Genomic DNA, 16110 nt, shown 5'->3' with positions numbered 1-16110 from the left:
AGGTGTGTTGGGACAGGGGGCTCGTGTGTGGCCATGGGATGGACAGTGTTGTGTGTGTTTCTTCCAGGAGATCCATCCACAAGTCCGTCTTTGCCAAGAGCAACAGCAAGTAAAGAGCTAGATGAGCACACTAGGAAAAACATGGCTGGGAAAAACAGGGGCAAGAGGAAAGCAGATGCCTCCTCCCCCCAGGACAGTGAACTGGAAGTAAGTGAACAGTCGTTCTGGAAGAGTTCCCTGGCCCGTGTGCCTCCCTTTCCCTTTCTGGCGGGGGAAGATGTTGGAATAGTTGACTAAAAAATTGTAGAGCCTACAAGACTACCGTGTCCTATTTCTTGGTCATCTGGTTGTTCAGACAGTCATGTTCGTTTGCATTTCTGGAAGACTAGATGATTTACCTGGTATTGCTCAGGTCCTTGACTCAAATAATTTAAAAGGGATGGGGCTTGGGATGAAGGGTTCCGTGTGCAGCCCCCTCTCACCGTAGCTGTCTCTCCGTGGCTGCTGCTGCAGCGCCAGTGGGCAGAGTCAGGTGAGGGGTACATGTCCCCTGACTGGGACGCACGCACGCGCAACCAGACCAACTCTCTGAACTATACAGTAGAGAGAGCTGTCTCTTTCTCCACCTCTGCCTGCTGCTGGCTCAGTGGGGTTATAGCTGTCCTGGTCCCCATCTCCAGTCCCTTGCTGCCCCCCTGTGGTCACTCTGCAACATAACTCCTTCTTGCTGGCACCTCCCTTTCTATTTAATGAGAAACAATTGAATTCCAGGCGCACCCCACTGGCCTGGCATAACCAAACCCTGACCTTGCTTTGAGGTATGCTAAGAGGAAGCCACTTACTGCATTTGATCATCCTAGCTTTTACCATTTAGAACTGTGGTGTCCAACCCGTTCTAAAGCAGTAGCCACTATATATAATGGCTACTGCTATAGCAAATTAGCCACACTCAACTGGTCAAATAGCCACATGTGGCAAGTGGTTAGCATGTTGGACACCATGGTTTAGGAGGCGTCTTTGAACAAATGGACTCACAGACGGATAGACAGACAGGCAGATGCACATTTCTCAAATATATAGTATATAGCCCACTTCTTATTTACAGTGTCACCTGACAGTGAGAACAGATGTTCGCATGGCACTTTGGCATTACACGCTATTTCCATGCCAGAGATGCCAAACATTCGTATTCCCCTTCCTGCTTCAACTACCATTCCAGAGGATGTGATTCCATGCTGATGACAGGTTCCATGCTGAGGACGGTCCAGAGCAGTACGGACCAATGCATGTTCATTTTCAGCATCACTTTGCATTCTGTGTTGAAGTCGATATATTTGAAAATGTAGAAACATATGCAAAAATATTTAAGACATTTGTATTCATATTCAATTTTTAACAGTGTGATTAAAACTGGGAGTAATGGTGATCGATTGCATTAGTTAACAATGATGACTCGCTAGCCCTAATAAGAAATCAGAGGGAGGGAGCAGGGAGACTTCGGTTGAATAGTAGGAAAGCTTTTAAACTCTCAGGGCAGTTAACTCTGGAGGAGGCTTCCAAGGGAGGTTGTAGAATCCTTGTCCCTGGAGGTTTGTAAGAGCAGGTTGGACAAGCCCCTGTCTGGGCTGGTCTAGGGTTACTGGTTCCTGCTTCAGTGCAGGGGCTGGTCTCAATGACTTCTCCAGGTCCCATCCAGCCTGATGTTTCAGTAATGTTGTTCTTTCCTGCAGCATGGCAGTTGGAATACCCCAAGATTAACCACCTACTTGTCTTTCCTTCCCCAGCGAGTGTTTCTCTGGGACTTGGATGAGACTATCATCATCTTCCATTCTCTTCTCACAGGGTCCTATGCCCAGAAATACGGAAAGGTAATCTTGTCTCACCTCTCTCAGATGTAGACTAGGAATGTTATCAGTAAGTAGACACTAATGGGAGGTGAAAGAAGTAGAAAATAATACTCCTTGTTCAAGTGATGGTCCTGTTGCATTCTAGCCTATGTCTACACTGGGTAAGTCACCGGAAGTGAAAACTGGTTTTTCTGCTTCCCATTGTTGACATTTCATGGCCACATGGCTAGCTCCCTGTGGATGGATTGAGCAAAGCATTGTGGGTAAGCATCCCACAGTGTAGTGTGGTATGAAGACAGAGCTGATCCCTGCACTTCTTGGGATTCCCTTATAGCTCTGTGAGCTCTCCATGCTGAGGGATGTTAAAGGAGCACAGCAATCTCTCCAGCCCAGCCCCTGCAGCAGCAGTCTATGGGCTGCTCGGTTCTTAGCAGAGCAGAAGCATTTCCCCCAAACAGAGAAGCTCACTCAGCTGTCAGATACTTCCTGGAGCTCTGAAAGTAGAGGGGCACATGCCTGCAGGGCAGCAGCGTTCACAAAACACTGAGCACAGCCATCAGGGCAGGCATTGTGGGATACTGGCGGAAGTCCGTTCTCTCAACAAAACAAACAGCAGAGTCCACACTGGCTCTTTGTTGATGATAAAGGAAAAGGAGAAGACAAAAGTCTCTCTCAGAGCTGGAAGTTTTTTGTCACTAAAACTGGGTGTTTTTCCTAACAAAACTCAGTGTAAACTCTCCCCCTATTTTGTCACCAAAAGGCCCTACTGAGGATTATGTGCCTGTCTCTCTTTCCCTGGCCACACCCAGGAAGGCTAGGCTCTGAACCTTAAGAAGCACTTCATGGAGGTTGCCATGGGGCCCCACCATTGGATGCTGGCTGGGGATCCCTCTCCTCCTCCCATACATCGGCCCAAGCAGTTCTGGAGTGTGCTTCCTGCTGTGCAGTCTCACTCCAGTTCTGCCAGCACCAATGCTATGGATCCCTTGCCAGGGCTTAGCCTTTAAACAGGGAAGCATGCACATAAGTGTGGCAGTAAGTCTTCCTCCTGTCCAGAGCCAAGCAAGACACCAAACTGCCACCAGTTACGGCCATGGTGGCGCCCACACATTGCTTCATTTGCTGGATCTACTGAACCACGCACCCTTCTGCAGTGGCTTTGTTGGTGCAGTGTGGATTGTCCGTCTTGAGGCAGGACCCCGACTGGGCCTGGGTCTGTTCCCAAAACCAGGTGCTGCTGTCACGAGAGAATCGGTGTGTTCCTGCGCCTCAAACCGAGCGCCCTAGAATGGGTGAGGCCTCCCTTAAGGTTCCTTCTAAGCTGCATGGCAGTCCAGCCCCAGGTCTGCTTAAGGAGCCCTGCCCAGCCAGGAGCTCAGGGCTCTGCCCACAGAGCTGCCTGCTGGGGGAGGGGGTCACTCCTCTCTCCGTGACAGCAGCAGTTCCCTGCTGAGCACAGAGCAGCAAGTATCTCCCACCTCTCCTTACCAGCATCTCCCTCACATCCTCCTCTTGCCTGTGTACAGCTTGTTGATCGCCCTGAGTGGAATACAGACAGGACCATCACTCGGAGGAGGAGGAAGGTTACTTACCCATGATTAGAGGTTCTTTGAGATGTGTGGCTCCTATCTGTATTCCCGTCCCACCTTCCTCCCCCTGTACAGTGGAGAAGGAATTGGAAAGGGGTTGATCTGTCCAGCATGATGGACACTGCTATTTTGAAAAGCCCCAGTGGACTACAGAGGGGGACCACACATCTCAAAGAACCACAGTTACAGGTGGGGAACCTCCCCTTTTATTGGAACACATGGGTTATTTTAAAGGGGTAACCACGTCAATGAAGAAACTACTGGATCAAGTTCTTATGGTCATGACTGCAAACATGTTCATTTGAATTAAGTACGAGGCTATGAATTGATTCAGTTTCGAAGTGCGGTTGCAGGGTGAAGATAAGGATCATGTTCTTTGTAATTTCAGCCCCTTTGTGCTGAGATCGTATAATAACTTTCATCTTTTGAAGGTTTCATTTGTCAAATATTTAAAGTGCTTAAATGTAAAGTAAAACTAACAATATTTGAAAGCTTCCGGGGGTAGCCGAGTTAGTCTGTACAGGATAAACTTAAAAAACAACAAATAGTTTGGTAGCACTTTAAAGACTAACAGAACATGTAGATGGGATCATGAGCTTTTGTGGGCACAGCCCACTTCTTCAAATGACCAGAATGTTGGATGTCCAGGACCAAAATAAATAGGTGAGCGGGAGGGAGGAGGGAGAAGGAAAAAAAATGGGAGAGGGGGGCAACAAGAAAAGGCAGTGGGTATAAAAATATCAAGGGGAAAGCCGAGCTGGAATGGAACAGGAAAAACAAATAGTCTGTAAGCACCTAAAGACTAGATAGTCAAAAGAGGCAGATAAAGAACCATATCTGGTTTGTTTAACCTTTTAAAATTCCATCAGTATTATAGCTGCTTGTCATGATCATCAGGGTTAGCCAGCAGCCTGAGGACTAATGGGTTAACTTTGTCCCTTACCTAGCCAGGTGGAGTGGCCAATAGGAACGTAGGTAGGAATTTCAAACTGGGACAAAGGAATTTTTGTTTTTTTCCCTCCTTTGTTCTGGGCAGTTCTCTCCAGCTATTGAGGGAGACAGACACTATGTCTCCCTCCAAGAAAATACTTCACTTTCTGTAAGTAGGGTAAAGTTTAGATAAATCCATCAGGTTTCATTGTTTTTTGGTTTGGGTATGGGATCTGCTGTCTGTGCACTTTTAAAAAAAGTGTTTTGGCTTTCCTTTGTAACTAAGTTCTAGGCCCATGGAGTTTCTCCATGAGTATATTATTTTGTTACTTTTCCATCCAATCGTTATGCTTGCAACAGGAATAGTGTGGTGATAAGAAACATTTTCTCTTTTCCTTTTATTAACCTGGTATTGGTTAATGGTGGTGTCCTGCTTTTTACTTTAGGGGTGAAATTTTCCCAAATGGTCTCTCTCTCCCCTGGTTTCTTTATTAATTTGGGTGGTGGCAGCAGAGAGTCCATCCCCAAAATCTAGGTTTTTAAGATTTTGGGGGGAAGTTTTATACCAAAGTCTGGTAGATAAGGTTTTGGGGTTCACTTGCTGGCCCCCACTTCTGCGTTTATCGTGGCAGAGTGGGGAAGGAACCATGACACTGCTATATAATGTAATTTTCAAAATAAACGAGCAAAGCACAAGATGCTTCTCTTATATTGTGTGGTCACTTTCTTGTTAACTTCATTAAGTAACAAAGCATGTCCCTGTCATTAGTATGAATCAGTGAGAGTCCAACATGCAGTGAAAATAAAGAGCCTCTCTCAAATATATGGAACAATTACAAATAATTTTTCTGTTGTGCTGCTAGAAGTATATGTGTCCAAACTGCGTGGCACTGGAGTTTGATTTGTTTTGCTTTGATACTGTACTAGATTTTTGCTTTTCTTCAGGTGCCCACAGTGTTTCAGAGATATTACAATCAATACATTTGAATGGTATAAAAAAGAATCACGCCAGCACGTTCTAACCCGGGGAACCAGTGTAAATCCTGTGAAATGTCATTGGCAAGAGGTTTATCTCTACTGAAGTACAGAACCAGGGCAAAATTTTCTTTTCCTGCCTTGCTTTCCAGGACCCGACTCTAGTGATTGGCTCAGGTCTGACGATGGAGGAGATGATTTTCGAAGTGGCTGACACGCACTTATTTTTCAATGACTTAGAGGTATGTGCCAGTTTTTTGTTCAGGAGCCTGTTGAGAGTGCTGTTTCTAATTACAAACACAAATATGACACAGAAATAAATCTCCTAGGATCTGCCAAAACTAATGTAGTGCAGCAACAAAGCTGCCATGTTAGCCAAGATCCTGCTGCCTGAAATGCACTCTGCTCTTCCCTCTGCTGTGTAACTGACAAACACAGAAATGCTGTTGAGATGTGTACGGCCTCACTTTACTCAGCCAGCCATCATAAGTCATTTATACATTAGAATATTATATATAACAAATATGGCTTAGCCAAGGAGGTGTGGAAATAGTTCAGGTGCTGCTAAAAATTGTTGGGAATAGAAATAGGGTCTTACCGACATCTAGTCCCTTCCTGTGAATACTAGTCCACGTTGCTCCGAGATTACAGTTCTGTTTTTAAAAGATAACACACTAGCTCTAGGTTTAGATCCGCAGAGCCCTGTGCAGATCCATTTTCTATCCGCAGCCACATCTATATGTGCAAAAATGAGCCACAGAAATCCACATCCACAGATGCAGATACTTGTGAATATAAAATGGATATCTTCAGATTTGCAGGGTTCTAGATACTAAATTTGTATGTGTCTGTATCTACAAAAATGAGCTATGGATGCAAGTAGCCATGGATAGAAATTGGGTATCTGTGGATTTGCAAAATTCTGTACATTAGAAACCATGAGCTATTACATACGTGAGCATCATTGTGTTCTCTACCATTGCTTTTAAAATGCAAATATTACAAATCTGCCAACAATTTTCATTTGCATTTTCAAAAATCATATTTTGGTTAGTTTTCTGTTGGCCCTGTTTGGCTTTGAGATTTATGAAGAAAGCAATCGAGTTGTGTGTCTTTTCCAGCTCATGATGCTCATCAGGTCTCTGCCTCATGCGGGACAGTCTCTCTTGTGGGCAGCTCAGGGTTCCAAGGTAGAAAGTGACGTAAAGGACTTTGCCTTGACATTTGTAAGAGATTGCTTAATCTTGGCTGCATTAATATGAATTTGATACAAGTGTAAACATGCTCCGTGATGTGACTGCTGGAGCAAATCCACATTGGGCTAATTAAAGACATTGAAGTGAGGATTTTGAATTGACTATAATCTCCCTATTACCACCTGTCACTGTTTCCAGTGATCTATTTGGGACCTCTCTGCTGGCACCCCATTAGCTGGCAGCTAGAGATCTGAGATGTTTCTCATGGCAAGGCCTGAGAGTCTGCAGTTTCTGCTGTAGTTCACCATAGCCGTAGGGAGTCTTAGCAGGTCTGAATTCAGATAGCGCCTGCAGCTCTACTGTCTCTCAGGGCAATGGACTAGCGCCCTCACTAAGCAAAGTATCACAGCCCAGACTTACCTTGAAACAAGCAGCAGCTCCCCTCCAGTGCTCAAACGGCCAGGCTGGGGGGGAGAGGTTTGTTACCTCCTGCCTGAAAGGACGTGATCTGTCCACACGTTGCACTGATTACAGGAAGCACAGAGGATTATTGGCTTTTGACTGAGATCTCACATGCCACCCTCTAGTGAACTGCTGTGCAGAGCTCAGACCCAGTGGAGCCCTGTAAAATCCCTGCATGCCCCATCTCCTCTGCCGGTTGACATGGGTCCCAGTTCCCATCAACAACGAGGGCTTGTCTCCTGCAGTCTGTTCAGTTTCCCCAGCCCTTGGTGGTGTCCGTGCTAGGCTCCTTCCTCCTGTTTCTCAAGTTCTCTGCCACTGCTCCAGCTCTGAGGAGAGAGTGATGTTGGGACAAGCAACTTTTGCTGGACTCCAGGCAGCCCCAGCATTTCCATTAGACCTGAGCCAGTATTGCTGCTCAAACAAAACACCCTAACAGCCAAATCCAAAAGGTCAGTTCTTCTTCGAGTGCTTGCTCGTGTCCGTTCCAATTAGGTGTGCGCACGCCGCGTACATGGATTCCGCGTACAAGCTTTCCCCCCTAGCAGTATCCATTGGGCCTGCCAGGGAGCCCCCTGGAGTGGCGCCAGCATATCCACACATATATACCCCCCCCCCAGTTCCTTCTTACTGCCCTTGACTAGCTGGAGCGTTCTCAAGACTGTCAGTCGTCCCTTAGCTTGTATATAGTTTCTTTAGTTTCTTAAGTGTTGTAGTTGTTACCTAATTAGTACCTACTTAGTCTGTGAATAATGAGAGATAAGAGGGCACTGTTCCTCTTCTATGCCTCTCCCAGGCTGGGGAGGGGATCCCAGGGCCTCATGCCCTGTGTGTCCTGTTTGAAACCTATGCCCTGCAGGGATCCGCATGACTCCTGCCTAAAGTGTCTGGGGGAGGCTCTTTGCACACACAACTGTAAGATTTGTAAGAGTTTTAAGCTGCAGTCAAGAAGAGAAAGAGAGTCGAGGCTTAAGTGGCTACTTATGGAGTCTACCCTCCAAGCGCCGGCACCAGACGGAGCCCAATCAGTGCGTAGTACTCCTCCTTCGGTATGGGAGGTGATCGTGGCACCGTCTAAGCGTAAGACCACGGCTAAGACTTCGCAGCACTGCTCTGTCTCCAATGCAGAGGAGACCTGAGGACTCCAGAGGAAGGTCCTTGGACAGGCGAGTCCAAAAAGTGTTCCCAAAGGAAGGGCACTTGGCCACAAAGACTCTAGGGAGCCCTGGGTACTGTCTAGGCACAGACATACCCCCCAGGAGGGGAGAAGCTGCAGGAGCCCTCCAGGATCTTTGGTGATCAACGCCGGAAACTTTTAACGTGGTGCGGGAGCTAATAGCACTAACCTCAGCACTGCAAGCGTCAGAGCTGTCATCTTTGACGAACCTACCCAACCTGGTGCTGGTGAGATCGCTTGGACGCTGATCGGCACTGTTAGCGGCACTGATGGTATCCCTAGTACCAATACCGTCACCGTTGCTGACATCTAGGCTGACCTCTGAACTGTCAGCTGCCTGGGCATCGATTCAAGGGCATCTGTCAGTGCCAGAGCCAGGTAGAATGCCGGCACCTACACCGACCCTTAGTGCGGCACCGGGGATGATACCCGTATTGCCTTGGCACCGACCAGACTAGGAAATAGGGCTAGTCATGGGAACCCATTGCAATCATGCATCTAGCCTCCACAGTGGCAACCTCAACAATGGCCCTTTTTGACACCGTGGGCCTACCACCAGGGCCAAGGGCCACCCCCTTTGGGGTCTGTGTTAGGTTCCGCGAGACGGGGGAGTCTACCATCAGTGACCCCTCTCCATCCTGCCCCCACATCAGAGACAGGCCACTCGATGGCCACGGCTGCATCCAGGCCTCAGGACACAGGGGAGAGGGGCACCCAGACTACTGCATCTGGAGACCACACAAATGGTCCCTCCAATGCAGGCAGGGCCACATGTGGATGAACCAATGGGAGAGCAGCCGACCCTGAGGGAGTCCTCGTCATCTTCACCCAATGAGGCCCTAGGGGACTCAGCCCCATCGCTTCCGTCAATGGATGCAAGAGCGCACCAAAACTTATTAAGAAGGCTGGCGGTAAGGTTGTCAGTCCAGATTGAAGAAGTACTAAAAGAGGCTGACCCGATGGTGGACATGCTCTCGGCAAACACCCCAGGGAGGTAGCATTACCACTGAACAAAACGGTGGGCAAGTTGTCAAAAACCATCTGATCTCCATCACTCCCACACAGAAAGGGGTGGAGAGGCATTTACTTTGTCCCTCAGTGAGCTATGAACATCTGTTTACACATCCTCCCCCGAGCTCCATAGCAGTCCAAGCTTCAGGACAGAGAGAACGCCAGGGGCCTCCAGGTCCCACCCCCGAATCAAAGGAACCCAGAAAGCTTCATTTCTTGGGGAGGAAAACATATGCCACTGGGGGCCTACAACTGCATCTAGCTAACCAGCAGGCAGTGCTAGGAAGGTATGCATTTAATGCATGGTCAGCCATGGAGAGGTTTAAGGACCATCTACCACAGGAGGCTCGACAAGAGTTTGGGGCCTTAACTGAAGAGGGTAGAACGGTGGCACGTACAGCCTTACAAGCAGCCCTCGATGCGGCAGACTCGGCAGCCGGAACTATGGCTACGACCATTGTAACGAGGAGTGCATGGCTCCAGTATCAGGCATCCCCCCGGAGGTTCAGAACACATTGCAAGACCTCCCATTTGAAGGAGAGGGACTATTCTCGGACCAGACTGACTCAAAATTTCACAGTCTAAAAGACTCTAGGGCAATTCTAAAATCCCTGGGGATTCATACGCCCGCCCCCCTGAGAAGGCCTCTGAACCCCAGACCTGGTACCAGACCATTCCAATGGGGGTTTAACGCCGAATGTGGTAGGAGGAGAGGCCGTAACAATGGATGGAACGATCAACCCCGAAATAGACAGCGGTTCGAGATTGGACCAGGACAGGGTGGGACCAGCTCTGCCTCAGGGACAGCGTCCCAACCCTGCATTTTCAGGGCACGGTTGAGGACAGTGTGACACTCAAACTTCAGTTCCCCCTTTTTGATTTCCATTTATCCCGTTTCTACCAGGTCTGGTCCAGGATAACTTTCGACCAGTGGTCCTAGGCCGGGTAGCAAAGGGCTATTCGATTCCCTTTCTATCTATCCCTTCCTCACAAACCTCTCACTCCCCGTCCCTCTTCAGGGACCCCTCTCATGAGGTTCTGTTAAAGTAAGAAGTAACAAAGCTGCTGCACCTAGGAGCTGTCAAACCTGTTTCAACAGAGTTCAGAGGGAAGGGTTTCTATTCCAGGTATTTCCTTATTCCCAAGGCAAAAGGGGGCCTTCGTCCCATTCTGAGACCTGAGGAACCTGAACTCATTCGTAAAGAAAACGAAGTTCAGAATGGTTACCCTAGTCTCTATCATCCCTTCCCTGCAGAAAGGAGACTGGTACACTGCCCTCAACTTGAAAGATGCTTATTTCCATATTACAGTGATCTCCGCCCACAGGAGATTCCTCAGATTTGTAGTGGGCAGGGACCACTTCCAATTTGCAGTCCTACCATTCGGCCTCTCCACAGCGCCGAGGGTATTCACCAAATGTATGATTCATCAGCCTTTGAGACGCCAAGGAATACATGACTTTTCTTACTTGGACGATTAGTCATCACGAGAGCAAGTGATAAGACACATCTCGACAACCAAGCAGCTGTTTCTCCAACTGGGCCTCATAATAGAGGAAAAGTCCACATTGATCCACACGCAGGTAATAGAATTTGTGGGAGCCTGTCTGGACTCCGGTAGAGAGAGCGTCTCTGCCCAGAGGCAGAGTCCAGACCATGAGATTGATAATCACGGACCTCCAGAGGTCCCTCGTATCCACAGCATGCACTTGCATGCGATTGCTGGGTCACATGGCAGCCTGCACGTACCAGGTGACTCATGCCAGGCTGAGACTCCGACTGCTACAGAGGTGGCTAAGGACCGTCCACAACCCGGTGCAATCCCCCCGGACATGGGGGTCGCTCTCCCAGAAGCAGTACTACACTCGCTAGACTGGTGGACACTGTATGTGCGGGGGGGTCCCTTTCACCAGACAGGGCCCATCTGTGCAACTAATGACGGATGCATCAGATGTGGGTTGGGGAGCCCACATGGGAACCCTCAGGCTTCAAGGCTTATGGTCATCGGGGGAGAATTCCTTACACACAAATGTCAGCGCTGAGGACGGTCAGATTAGCATGTCACGCATTCCTGCCCCACCTGGAGAACAGAGTGGTAGAAGTGTTGACTGACGACATGAGCACCATGTATTATATCAACAAACAGGGTGGTGCTCCTTCCTCTCCCCTGTGCAAGGAAGCCCTCGAGCTCTGGGAATTGTGCATCTCCAGGAACATCTTCCTGGAGGCAGCCTACCTACCTGGGTCCAGCAACACTCTTGCAGACAGACTCAGCCGTTTCTTTCGAGTCCACAAGTGGGCGATCAGGAGGGATATTGTAGAGGAGGTCTTCCTGAGGTGGGGCTATCTCCTCTGGATCTGTTTGCCTCCCAAACCAATACCCAGTGCCAGAAATAGTGCTCCTTCATGGGGCAGAGACTTGGGTCCCAAGGGGACACACAACACATACAATGGCCCACTCAGCTGCTGTATGCATTTCCCCTCTTTCCTCTAATACACGGCACCCTGATCGGGATCAGATGGTTCAGGGTGAGGGTGATGGTGGTAGCGCCAATGTGGCCCCTACAACACTGGTTTTCCACCCTATGGGAACTATCAGTGGAAGGCCCATTGCGACTACCCCTAGTCTCAGACCTAATCACACAAGATTTGGGGGAGGGGATACTATGCCATTTGAACTTGGCAGCCCTCCACCTTGCAGTATGGAACCTGAGTGGCTTTCGCACCTAGAACAAAGGTGCTCACAGGAAGTACAAAGGGTGTTACTGGAGAGTAGGAAATCGCCCACCAGAGCACTCTGAGGCCAAGTGGAGGAAGTTTGCGCTGTGGGCACAGCAAAAAGGGATTGACCTATTGCGGGCCAATATTCCATTAATCTTAGACTACCTTCTGCAGCTCACACATCAGGGCCTTGCTATATCCTCACTGAAGGTCCACCCTGCGGGGATCACGGCCTTTCGCCCACGGAAGGGTGGAAAGTCAGTGTTCGCTAACATCATGGTGAAGAGGTCCCTGAAAGGAATCAATAGACCTACCGGGGGGGATATAGGGCAGGGCGAATGGGGCGGCCGCTCCGGGCCCCGCGCTTAAAATAGCCCCGCGCATGCGCCGTGGCGCCATCACGCATAAGCATGGCGTCACGGCACATGCACCGTGGCAAAGGGGGGGCCCCGCGGAGTTATGCTGCCTGGGGCCCCGCAAAAAGGTCGTCTGCCCTGATACCTACGCCCCGCTGATTCTACCCTGGGACTTCAACATGGTCCTTAAGCACCATTTGAGCCTGTAGCCACCTGCTCTTTGAAACTTTTGTTGTGGAAGGTGGCATTCTTGATAGCCATTACCTCGGCCAGGAGGGTATCAGAGTTAAGGGCCCTCACCTCGGAGCCGGCCTTTCTCCCCAAGGTGGTATCCCATTTTCATATGTCCCAGGACATTTACTTACCATTGTTCTTCCCTAAACCACACGCGACACCTAGAGAGCAGGCTTTGCATTGCCTAGACGTGAGGAGAGTCCTTGCATTCTACATGGAAAGGACAAAGAAGTTCCGTAAGTTGTCACAACTCGACTTCCATTGCGGAAAGGATGAGAGGAGCAGCAGTTTCAACTCAGTGCTGATCCTTATGGATCACCTCCTGCATTAAGGAATGTTACGATGGTGCGGGTAAACCACTTCCCCCATTAACGGCACGTTCTACAAGGGCACAGGCGACATCTGAGGCATTTCTAGCTCAAGTGCCGATCCTGGCTACGTGGTCGTCTGTACATACCTTCTCTGAACACACTGCGATTACACACCAGGCCAGAGCAGATGCGTCTATTGGAAGGGCAGTGCTGCAATCTGTAGACATAGACACCATCTGTCTCTGACCCCACCACCTAGGGCACGGCTTGGGAATCACCTAACTGGAATGGACACGAGCAAGCACTGGAAGAAGAAGAAAAGATTACTTATCTTGTAACTATTGTTCTTCGAGATGTGTTGCTCATGTCCATTCCAAATTCCACCCACCTCCCCTTCCTCGGAGGAATTAGGCAAGAAGGGGGGGAGGGGCCAGCAGGGGTATATCTGCGCCGATATGCCGGCGCCACTCCAGGGGGCTCCCTGGCTGGCCCAAAGGATACTGCTGAGGAAGAACTCTGGAATCCGTGCCTGCGGCGCGCGCACACCTAATTGGAATGGACACAGCAAGCACTCGAACAGCAGTTACGAGGTGAGTCGTCTTTTCTTTCAAACCAAAACTCAATTTTTTCCATTTTTCTCAACAACTTGAAAAAAAAAATCTCATTTGGATCAAACGAACGTTCTGAAGGTCAGTTCGAACCAACACTTTGTTTGAAGCCATGTCAAGCCAATGCAGTCTGACATTTTGAAAATTGGGTTTCAGGTGTGGGGTTGCCTTTTTTTTTTTAACTGACATTTCACCAAATTCAACCCAAAGTTTCAAATGGTTTTGGCACCCAGAAAAATGCATTTATTGGCAAAATTACTATTTGCCAAACAATCGCTCTGAGCTCTACTTTTAGGTGCCACGTCACCTCGCTTGCTCAGGATATGTCTACACCATGTGGTTAAAATGCTGCTAGCTGCTAGTGAACTTCTAACCCTCCTCATCTTACCATCGCTTCTCCTGAGAGCAGCAAGGGGAAATTTTCAAGATCACGGGCATTTTGGGGATATGATTCTGCCGTGGCTCTTTGCTATAATGGGCACTACACTGATTGTAGTCCTGCCACTACATTATAGGCTGGTGGCATGCCTCGATGGCTGGCTTATTGGGATGCAATTAATTTGTTGTTTGTATCTTCAACAAATGATGTGAAAAAAGAGAGCAGTCCTGTAGCACTTCAGAGACTGACGAAATAGTTCACTGTCTGAGGGAGTGAACTATTGATACTAGAAAACTCATGGTACTAGATATCTGTTGTTAGCCTCCAAGGTGCTACAGGACTGCGCAATAATTTAAAAAACGCGGCTACCCCTCTGACACCAAATGATGTGTCAGCGTTGCAAACGAAGTCCTAAAACAGGGCTTGGATTTGTAATCAAGCTGAAAGCTTCACCCTGCGTAGCTGTGCCTGCATCGGTCCAGGGTATGAGATGCACAGGCTTGGGGAGGGAATGTCTTTTATTGGGCCAACTTCTGTTGAGGAGAGAGAGGCGCTTTTGAGCTTACACAGGGCTTGTCTTCAGGTCTGGACCAGGAGCTCCCCCCTCCCAGTTACGGTGGAACAGATTGCTCAGCACAGGCAGGTAGCGCAGATTCTAAGGGACCATTCCAAGTGGAGTGGCCCATTAACACCCTAAGTCTGTAACTCTGCTAGGCACTAAACAGACACGCTGGATTGTGGCTGCGTCTAACCGTCTGTAACCCACTAACTCGCCTTTGTGTCCTGTGACTGCAGCGGGGTTCACAGGCCACTCGGCCTTGGCTGGCCCCTTACAGGACGTGCAAACGAACAGTTGGTTCCACCATGCGTTTAGCTGGGCACCTTTCCCAGACCTAAAGAAAAGCTCTAGGGCTACAGCTGCATTGCAGCTAGACACCCAAAGCTGGCTGGGGCCGGCGGTTGCAGTGTAGACATCCAGGTTCAGGCTGCAGCTAAAGCACTGCCCAGTCCCAGAGCCTGTGCCCAAGCCCAGAAGTCTGCACTGCAGGCAGAGCTGGCCTGTCCATAGGATGGCTCGGGTTGCCTCAGGCTTTGGGGGGCCCCTCAAGGCCCAGGAGGGCCTGCCACTGGTAGCAGGGGCTGGGCTCGCCCCTGCGCTCCCCAGCGGTGGTGGGAGCCATGGAAAGCCGAGCAACCCAGCAGCCTGCCCTGCTCTACCATCCTCCAGCCAGGTCACTACGCTTCACTGCCACAACAAGAAGTGGAGAGCCCTAGTCCCACCCTGCTCTGCTCCCCTGAATGACATAGCTGGGAGCTGGTCTCAGAGCGGTGCAGCAGGCTGGGGCTGGGTCATTCACTTCCCACCAATGCGGTGAGTGTGGGAGAGGTCTGACCCCTGCTGCCAGCCCCAGGCGCCCCGCTCCCAGTAATCCCCCAGGTCGCATTGCTTGGGGGAAGGGGTGTGGCAAGGGCTGAGCAGAGGTGGGAATGGACGGTGCCTGGAGCAGAATGGGGGGTTCCTGAGCCCAACACCCTCCTCAGGATGGCCCCAGCTGTGCAGACATACCGAGTGTGGCTCCTGGTTGGTTCAGTGACCATAGTCCTCGCCCCCTTGGCTCTCTAAAGGAGCATCAGGCTAGTCGTGGTCAGCCCCGACAAGGTCAGTGCAAATGTTCTGGAGCTTTGAGCTGCTAGCGGAGTTGAAAGGCCGCTGCGCTGGCACTAGCCGTGGCAAAGGTAACTCTTCTAGAACCTCCAAAGATTTGTACTGGGAGACAGGAGGGAGATTTCAGCTGAGTGAGCCTGTCGGGCAGTGTAGGTTTGTACACGTCCAAGCAGCCAATTTCTGTGCTCGCAGTGCATCCTGCAGCTAGAGCAATCTGGGATCTTTTGTCTTCACAGGAGTGTGACCAAGTGCATGTAGAAGATGTTGCCTCAGATGACAATGGACAAGACTTAAGGTGTGTGGAGTGCTCAGCTGTTGGAGAGATTTATAGAGCCCTGCAAACCCCTGGCTATCTGCTTTCTATCCGTGGGGATCCACATCCAGGGATGTGGATACTGGATCTGCAAATTGTTTGGTAGCTGGGGATTTAGATGCCAATTTTGCCCCCACGAAAGGCTCTAGAGATTTACTACAAGAAAAGCTGTGGGCAAGGGGGAATCTGTGCAGCCAAGCAATCCAGCACAGCCAGTCGTGTGCTCTGTTGGACTGTCTGGCGGCAGTAAGTGGACACTCGCCATTTGCTTTCCTTTCGAGCGTCCATAGCTGGTACCCTGGAGTGCGTGGTGGTATTGCTGTATCAAGTGTTGTC

General features: G+C 49.7%; 1 protein-coding gene across 6 annotated transcripts in view; it reads left to right on the top strand.

The window, feature by feature from the left end:
• EYA3 (EYA transcriptional coactivator and phosphatase 3) overlaps positions 1-16110 on the top strand; it is a 148268-nt gene that overhangs the window by 110779 nt on the left and 21379 nt on the right. For all 6 annotated transcript variants that reach the window (XM_075908770.1, XM_075908768.1, XM_075908766.1 and 3 more), the window contains 4 exons: positions 68-207; positions 1785-1868; positions 5494-5583; positions 15698-15756. In XM_075908770.1, the coding sequence (XP_075764885.1) occupies positions 68-207; positions 1785-1868; positions 5494-5583; positions 15698-15756 (373 nt within the window). The remainder of the gene's footprint in view (positions 1-67; positions 208-1784; positions 1869-5493; positions 5584-15697; positions 15757-16110) is intronic.

The sequence above is a fragment of the Pelodiscus sinensis genome, chromosome 25 (genome assembly GCF_049634645.1).
Source record: "Pelodiscus sinensis isolate JC-2024 chromosome 25, ASM4963464v1, whole genome shotgun sequence".
In the NCBI taxonomy this organism is placed as follows: domain Eukaryota; kingdom Metazoa; phylum Chordata; order Testudines; family Trionychidae; genus Pelodiscus; species Pelodiscus sinensis.
This window is presented reverse-complemented; position numbering and strand designations above follow the sequence as displayed.